This window comes from Rhagoletis zephyria, unplaced genomic scaffold (assembly GCF_001687245.7).
Source record: "Rhagoletis zephyria isolate East Lansing unplaced genomic scaffold, Rhagoletis_zephyria_1.1 Rzeph_scaffold_06908, whole genome shotgun sequence".
NCBI classification, from domain to species: Eukaryota; Metazoa; Arthropoda; class Insecta; order Diptera; family Tephritidae; genus Rhagoletis; species Rhagoletis zephyria.
This window is the reverse complement of record NW_016163991.1, coordinates 12,994-22,208: the sequence shown is the minus strand read 5'-3', so window position 1 is coordinate 22,208 and position 9,215 is coordinate 12,994. Positions and strand designations below refer to the sequence as shown.

At 38.1% G+C, this 9,215-nt stretch overlaps 2 protein-coding genes across 2 annotated transcripts in view; both read left to right on the top strand.

Moving 5' to 3' along the window:
* Positions 1-374: 374 nt before the first annotated feature.
* On the top strand, positions 375-1,296 carry LOC108373652 (uncharacterized). Its single transcript, XM_017629574.1, has 4 exons — positions 375-494; positions 585-704; positions 781-1,022; positions 1,149-1,296. Exons 1-4 carry the CDS (start codon positions 375-377, stop codon positions 1,294-1,296), a joined length of 630 nt encoding a protein of 209 aa, XP_017485063.1.
* A 73-nt stretch (positions 1,297-1,369) lies between these two features.
* LOC108373651 (uncharacterized) overlaps positions 1,370-9,215 on the top strand; it is an 8,589-nt gene continuing 743 nt past the window's right edge. Inside the window, exon 1 of the mRNA XM_017629573.1 lies at positions 1,370-1,378. Within this exon, the coding sequence (XP_017485062.1) occupies positions 1,370-1,378 (9 nt within the window). The remainder of the gene's footprint in view (positions 1,379-9,215) is intronic.

Genomic DNA, 9,215 nt, shown 5'->3' with positions numbered 1-9,215 from the left:
TTAAATGGCCAGTGTTTAAATTACCAAAAATTATGTCTATTTTTTTATGACAATAAAAGAGCTTATGAGGTATGGTCAGTTAAAAAAAAACATTTATGTTCACTTTTTAAATTTCCAGAAATTTATATATCTATTTATTCGACATAAAATGTCCAAATTATTAATTACCAAAAGTTCATGTCCATTTTGTAAATTAACAAAAATGTATTATTCCAGTTTATGTGTTTAGGCATTCATTCCCTTTTTGCCACCCTGTATATTTGAAATTGCTTTCGCTCCGTACAAATTGCACTGATTGCACTAAACAGAATTCTGCATTGCAGTTGCAAACTAACATTCCGCAATACAATACCACAAAATTCGTTAAGCAAAACATGCATTTATCTGGTGGAAAAGAAATTCAAAACGGTCTATTTGTTATGTGTCTGGTGACAATTTGTCTCAAAAAGCTAGCACATAGCATAGTGGCATTCCCCAGAGGCGGTTCACAGGGCGTAAGTGACTATTTCGAAACAAAACAACTGACATAAATGTGATTGCCTTATTTCGTTAATTAACACTTTGACTTTCATCAAAATTTTCAGTACTTGGCTGCAGTGGCAATGCCGCTCGATCTGCCCAATCGCAATGTATACATGGCTTTTAATTTTGAAGCGAATTATGGTTTTCCAGCAAATGATTCCTACTACTACTGGATTGATCGGGTAAAAACTTTGTTCACAAAGAAGAAAGTAATATGTTTTAAAATTTCTGCAACTTCTTTCGTCCCACACCTACCAGTGGAACATAGATGAAGAATTCGTGGGCATTGGCAACGATGTGATACCATTGGCTAGTCGCCGTCGTCGAAGCTTTGCCCAATTGTACACACGCAACGCATTCTATCACAGCATTGTTGGTTATCTGGAGCATTACGAAATGAATGGCACAGCCTGTCTGTTGAGGACAATTTGCGATGTGTCCGCTTCCAATTTGGATGAGCATAATGGAGTACTCGGCAGCATTTTCAAAATTCTATTCATGTGAGTTTATGTGTGTGTGTTGCTGGTGATAAGGAGACTCACGACTTCTATTGTTTTTCGCCCGTATGATTACTCATTTGGGGCGCATTTTATTTGTGTTCTTGTGTTTGTATTTTTTTTTAATAGGCCTACGACATCTGCCCTCGAAAGTGAACACCAACTCCAACATATGGATATTTATGCGGCAGAGGTACATGGACATAATGGTGAATGTGCGCAATATAGGCATTGGTGTCCACGGGGGCTACTTGAGCTGATATCCGAATGGTTTTGACTGAGATTGCATGAGGCATGAGGCTAATGAACTAGCTAGGAGAATAATGCAAATGTCGTTGAACGCTTAAATTATGTGTTGGGTAATCTTTTGTAATTTCTGTTTTTTTTTTCTTTGTTAAAATAATGAAAACCTTTTCTGGAGAGCAAAGAACTTAAAGGTTGTAATAAATTTGGCAATGGCGATAACTAAAGAAATACATTGTGAAGGCAAAGTTGTGAGTAAATTTTAATAAAAATAAAAAATTCCATACAGTTCCTTTTAAACACGGAAATCCTTTGGTGATACGCAGCACGTTTCGCAACTACCCTACCCTTCATGGAGGACATTCGGCAGCTTTTGTAATTCCCCTTCATATCTGAACGAGATCGATGTGTCCCAATGCGCGGATCCTTCTCCACCCACATCCCATTTAAGAGGTTTAGCGCAACGGTCCAACGGTGGACCAATCACGGATGGGTCAATGTTGGGTGGTAGAGCCGAGGGGTTGTTCTGTCACAATGCTCCATAAACCTAACTTAAGGCTTCCAGTTGCTTCAGAGTATTTCAAGCAGATGAGGCCCTCATCAAAGAGTCTACTAACTTACTGCTCACTCTGTGGCGCTATTCGGGTGTTTGTTTACTCTGATAGATCAGGGCTTTGGGTTCAATGATTTTGCTGTCGAAACCGGTGATGGAATGTCTGACTTTCGTCTTGGTCGCATTTGACTACTTCAGAATGGAATTGCTTGCTGTGCACCGAGACACCATCGACAATAGCAGTTGGATGGCATGACGAGCTAGGAAAGGACCGCACACCTTACAATAGAAATAAACAGGGTTCGCTTAGTCGTTTCTTTTCTCCAGACATCCATCCTTTTATCTTCGAACCAATTCTCGACGCCGTGCAGGGTAGGTTCGGTGGAGCTAATGGACCACCCGAGGCTCACTGAAGTCTGCAGCGTTTACTCAACAGTAAGCTGCAGCTGCAAGCAGGCGTGATGTCATGGAAATACGCTGTTCGCTATATAAACGTGTATTCGGTTGATAGAAACTACCCCCTCCCAAAAATGGTTATACCTGGGTTTGGAACCAGTCTCGTAAACCGCTTCCGTGAAAAGTAAAAATAAAACTCCTATGAGACCCATTCCCCAAGCTTTTGATGACGACCACGGCAAATCGATTTAGTATGACAGCAGCATCGAATGTCCGGACACTTAATGGGGTAGCTGCCTGCCGGGCTGGTTATGTCCTCTAAGGACAAAACTGACGTCAACGCCATCCAATAAATGCGTTGGACGAGGAAGGAAAAATGTTGTGGGCCTTGCGACGTCTCTTTTAGCTGCCATGTTAAGGAGTCAAATTCTTGTTGGATTTGTGATGGGAGAGAAACTCCATCGCCGAGTATGTGCGTCACCCCGGTGGACGGGTGTCTACATAATCCGCATCAAAGTGAGGTTCTTCAATACTCGGACATTTGCCCCAATTCCGAGAAAAGAACCACGAAGCATCCAAGGATCTTTTTAAGAGCTCAATATCAGTAAGGGCAAGGAAGGGATATTTGGCACATTGTCGGAAATTCAGCCTCCAAAAGAAGCGTCCGATAATGGACTGAGGCTAATCGACTTTGCGATGAACGAAATATGGTTTTATCAGTACTATATTCAAGCATAAAAATATGCATCAAGCTACGTGGCTGTCTTCAGATCGAAACTCTATAAACCAAATCGATCATATTGTGATAGGGCGAACTCCTGAAAGAACAACAATGGCGACCTATGACCATGTCCAGAACGTACTTAAATTATGGAAAAACACTTTCTAAACTACTTAGTGTAGCAGCACGGAAAGTGGTGGGAACACGAACCCGAAACACCAGTCGATGACCTGGAGTCAATGTTACACCGCCTACTTAAGGTGAAGTACGAATAGCAACTACGCGGCTGAATAAACAGCCAAGCTGCTGAATTTGCCAGCCTTCTTAGCATAGATTACAAGGCCTTATAGAGCGTATTGTATGAAAGACTGAAGCCACCTTCATTCGCTGGAGAGGGATGAGGAAAACCTCTTCTGCGTTGATTGCTCGACAGGCAGCCAATTTATTGGCAAATTGCTTCGAATGCAGAAACATTTCATACAATCTGTCAAAGAATATCGATCCTAAATATTTCGTGGGTGGGTTTTTGGCAATTCTATACAATATTTAATAAAAATCTTATTATTATTCATGGGTCTCAGTACTTTTTAATTAATTTCTCTACTAAAGAGCCTTTGCGTTCATATTGTAATTCCATTAGTCCACTCACTTCAAGTTCGAAAGCTTAAAAACTGTTCTCCAAAAGTCTCACGGTCATCCAGTAATAAGAGGAGTTTCAGAATTCTTAGAGCCAACGCAGTGATGCATTTTACTTTAACCACTCTCTTGTGTCCTTTGACAACCTACATTGTATAAGCTAGCGTGTACCTTTGGCCTCCCGGTGTGTGTGAAATGTAGTGAACTTAATGCCAATTGTCCCGTGCTGACAACCGCTGACAAGCGCATTCCGCTCAAAAGTTTTCCTCTAAAGGAATATACTATTGTATATGTAGGTACGAGGATATAAGAATGCACTAAACAAATTGCGTCCGCAGCTATTCAAACAAGCTGATGAGTGCTTTATTTTATTTTTTTCTTGTGTTTTCTACAGCTCTGGGCTAAATTCAAACAAAGCAGGCAATGATGCCACAATTTTCTAAGCTGTGCGCGGTCTGTCGAAAATGATTTAATTTTTTAACTTCTGTTTTCTCACAAAACGTTCATAAAAACTAAGTATGTACATACATACATATGTATGTACCCCTTTGCCAGCAATGCCCTATTTTGGCGTCTTTGGTATGGCCTCTACTCACTGATTCGGTCTTATTGTTCGCGCGTACGTCTTTCAATCACAAAGCAGCGTACTCACACACACACTCACTCACAAGCAAATAAATGCACACTCTTTCCTTTTATATTCCCTTAAACAAATTCATTATGTCAGCTCCAATCCTCAAGCCTTCAACTTGCATCTTCATCTCAGAGTGAACTCGGCTGCATTGCAACGCTCCGCAGGATGACTTGCTAGTTGTGTTGTGTGTGTGTGTGTGTGTGTGTGTGTGTTACGTGTTTACTTTGTTCTGTGGTTTGCACTGGACAACTACTAAACCTTTTAAGAGTTGAAATTTGTTTTATCCGTGCTCGCATTTATGCCTTCCTTCTTTCTTTGGCTTGGCTTGGTTTGGTTTTGGCAGTTCGTTGATCGTCTCTTCCTGTGCTCCTTTTATTAAGTTTTATAAAAGTTTTTTGTTTCCTTTTTTGTTTTTTGTTCTCTTTTTTTTCAGTGTGTGCGCCAGCCTTTGTTCAATTTTTATTATTCGGTGATTTACTTTAAAGCCTTGCCCTTTGTTCCAACAAAAATGCAAACAAAGAGTCGGTTATGGGTATTCTTTGATTATTTTCTTAACTCCTTTTTGTGAACTCTTCTATTCTGTTGGTTCTTCCATTTGACTGGCATGTTTTATTTAAGTGATTTGATTTGTTTCCTTAAAGAAATCTCAGTGTTTTAGCGCGCTTTATTCACTTATGCCGTCTATAATACCCGACTATTGTTCGAGTAGAAATGGTGATAAAAAATACGCCCCCTTTGACTCTTAAAAAGAAGGCGACTGGGACAGGAAGTTGGTGAGAAGATTTTATGGAGAATAAAAATGTTTTAAAAGTTTGTATGTGGGTATATGTATTTTTACCAGTATCCTTGTTAAAGAACTCGAAACCCTTCTTTCACAGCAAACTAGGAGTAGTACAATTTTTTCGTGATCAAAATGAAACCATGGCGAAGATATGACAAATCCACAATTCGGATAGTGTTCAATTCAGAAAAGACTCATTAGTAATACTAGAGTAACTAAAAAAATTACAACTCAGGTTAGTCCACCGTGTAAAATATACTTTAAAAACATGACTCCAGTATTGCCAGCTAAACATTTTCTAACAAAATAGAATAAAGCCTATAAAAATTCAAGTTTTTTAAGCTCTGGGCGGGATAAAATTACGAGCTAAAGTAGCTAAACTAAACTCTGGTTGGCTACCAGATATCGGCTTAAAAAATTTCAACTTTGAGAGCTTTTGATCTATGTACATTATAGTGGTCCAAAAAAATAAAGTCGCAGTTTTAATGCCAGCACACCCTAGGAGTTATCTATATCGAAAAAAAATCAAAAAATATTTAGGGAGTGCTCAAAACGCTCAAAGTTTTCAATGTATTTTATATAGAGAGAAAACACCTTTTCGTAGAAATAGTGTAGAGTTCTTGAAAATCAATATTTTTCGATCGGAAAACTTTACTTATCTTCAGCAGACTCCCAATAATAATACTCAATTATTTTTTTAACAATTTTTTCATGGTAACTATATTTGATAGGTCCTCCAAAGCCCTTAGAAAATGCAATGGGGGACCAAAAAAATTTTTATCATAAAAAATGGTTAAATAAACAATTGGATATTAATACTGGAAGTCTCCTGAAGAGAACCACAGTTTTCCGGTCGTAAAAAATATTGACTCAGTTTTATACCATTTCTACGAAAAATTGTTTTTTCGCTATATAAAATACATGGAGCTTTGAGCACTCCCTAAATATTTTTTGATTTCAAAATAAAGAAATATGGGTGTATTTTTTTCGGTATATAACAATCCTAGGGGGTGGCGGCATTAAAACTCCGACCTTATTTTTTTTTACATACATTACATAAGAGCTTTATCAGACAGTTTGGTAAAAAGTGGTAGTGTGGGATCTCCACAAAAACCTTGATGTAAACAGATGGCCAATTACGAGCCTTACAGATGTTCCAGTGGTAAGTTTTTCTACAGAGCATGCAATTTTAACGGTAACAGTAGGTAGTCCCTGTCAAGTTATAAAAAGCGCTGGGTGCTAAAAACGGACTTCCTCAGGTAGCCACTGGTCTTTCCAGAGAGTTTCTTGGGAACGTTGTAGAAAAGAAAGAAAGAAAGAAAATTAGTCGTAGCTAAAATAAGTCCACCTCGTCGTCCTCCAAACAGCTGCTGCAATAGAGATCCATGACAACAATTAGTGACACCGCATGCGTTCCCAAAGGACAGTAGTTAGTCAGGATACTTGACAAATGGGCGCTTAGCTAGCTAGAATTTCCTTTGACCGTCCGCGGTCGACCACCGGCCAGAAGGATTTTGCAACTCATGCATGTACGGGTTTTCGATCGCCGCACTCTGAGACGACTGCGAGCCCACCTCCCCATGAGTAGTCCACAAGTTGCCGAAGGCACTCGTATGCTCTCCCATGAACGAATAGGGGGCTTGGCAACTGTTGCCTAAAAAACGCTTCAGAAATCAGGCAGCCTATAAAAGCACATTTACGGAGAATTCCTGACAAATTACACCTCCATCCATTCTGCCGTTAAACCTCGATCCATCCGCGAAGATGTTGATTTGTTTTCTATACTAGAGGCTGCTTCTCTCCTATTCACGCCTTAGAGTGGTCCAAACCGCAACGTTGATTCCAAAAGCGGTAATTGCACGCGCTTTAGCTTCTTAACTGGAGTAGAATTTTCTAGAGCTGTCACGTCGTCAGCGTAGGCAGAAAATCGCATCTTCTCCTTTCTCAGCCCCTCCAGGACGCTCCAGAGAAAGTGTGAGAGGATGTCTGACTACGGGCTGCCGTTACTCACTCTACACTGAATAAAGCCACTACCCCACTTCCCTGCCGCAGTTATATCGTTAAGCATGCGGGATATAAGACCTACTAAGTTGATCTGTACTCCGAGCTTAGTTGACTGTTTTCCTATAACATAGTCAGATATGAAATTTGGAGTCATGTCTTAAGAAGGATGGACATTACTTAGAGTTTCCTAGATTGGTATACTCAGTGAGGCGACTTCACGTCTTATTTGTCCTTACATAGACCAACGAAAAATTATAAATTTTAACCGACCTAGCTTCCAAGGATATTCATAACTTTGTTGAGAAATTCTACGGGCATTTTTGGTAATCAATCACAGCTAGAATCTAGGTACATCCGAATTTCAACATAAATCATAAGGCCCACCGAAATTGCCGCTGTTGTAGGCGAGTGATTGGAAGCGCATAAAAAGCCAGCGGTTTCGTTCGGCTTCGGCAAAAACCATAGGTCCCATCGTTTGTACGACAACTCAAAGGAGCACGCCACAAACTGGTAGCGCCAATATAAAAAACAATAGGTTCAGTTGCAATTGTATTAAAAATAATTTGTATTTTTCAGTGCAGATAACTAATTTTTGGTGAAATCTCTTTTTATTATTTACTCAAATTAATTTTTTATTCACCAAATCTCTATATCTTCTCCCAATTTCCCACTTAATATTTGCTTTAGCCACATCATCTTTATCCTTTATATTTCTGCTTGAATGCCATCATCATACTTCATTAATATTGAGAGCATATTTTTTCTGTCATATTAACCAGCCAATTTAAATATTTGATAAGCCGATTTAATACAATTCATGACCCGTATTTACACTACTCTACTACTTTTCTGTACCCTCATGCGCAAGCAAATAGCACACAACTAGTTATCCTTCAACCCGCTTTCAAGCGTCAAGTGAAAAAGTTATGATTATAATAAAAATTTCGCCTGCAAATACGTATGTATATATATGTAGGTACATACATACATATAATATAAACTTCTACTCTTCCATCTCTCTTTGCTTCAGCTCTTCGCGTTGAACCGTTGAACTGCTTTTTGAGTGCCATCAATCATCTGCCGCTTAACGTGGTGTGGTTACTTTACTTCCACATTTTATTCACACACCCATACTGCTATGTATTTATGTGACGGTGACTTTTATGAGCTTCCGCTTATGCTTGCTTGCTAGTGTGTTGCTTCCTTAACTGTTTTACTTCCGGTTTATCCTTTGCGTTTTGTGTGAGAAAAAAAAAAAGGAAAAGGGAAAAATCTTAGTCGTTCTTTTGATGATATAAATTTTGCGCCAGTTAATGTCATCAGAGCGGTGAAAAATTTGGCAATCCATCAAAGCCACTCACCCATTCATCCGCTCATCCATTCAGCTAGCCATGGCGGATAAGTCAAATAATCTCAGTGATGAAGTGAAATATTCATAGACGACTTTTTTTCGTCATGTGATATTTTCTCACCGCTTGGTTAAACAAAAGTTAAACTAGTTTTGTAAGTTTTCATATTTATTGAGCTGAGTTATTCGAAGTAGTAGAGAGTATTAAGATGGAAATCATATAACAATAATATATAACAATGTTTGTGACAAGACATGTACATATGTAGTGAAGTACATAAGTATTTTCAAATTTAAAAGATTGCTATTATTTTTTTTAAGGAAAAAAATGTGTTTATGGAGGAAAAGCACTTGAATGTTTTACAGTAATTATAAGACTGGTTATAATTTCTTGACAGTTTAAAAACTGACAGTTTTTTGTAAATAATATAAAAACCGGACATAATTTTTTAACTTAAATTTTTACTAACCATAAAACAACCAAAATTTTTAGTAATTTCAAAAATGTACATAAAAATGGGACATTAATTTTTGGTTACATAAAGTCTGGACATATTTTTGAGTAACTCAAAACCTGGGTATACTTTTTTTTATTTAAAAAGTCAGTTCAAACCTGGGCATATTTTTTAGTAGTTTGAATGCTGAACATAATTTCTGAAAAACTTAAAAACTGGGCATAAATTTGTGTTAATTAGAAAACTGAACATAAGTTTCAAAAATGAGCTTAAAAATTGGACATTAGTTGTTGGTCAACTAAAAACTGGGCACTTTTTTTTAACAATTTAAGAACTGAACATTATGCTTTGTTCATTTGCAAACTGGACTTAATTTTTTTTTATTCGAAAAACTTGGCATTAATTTTTGGTCATTAAAGACTGGA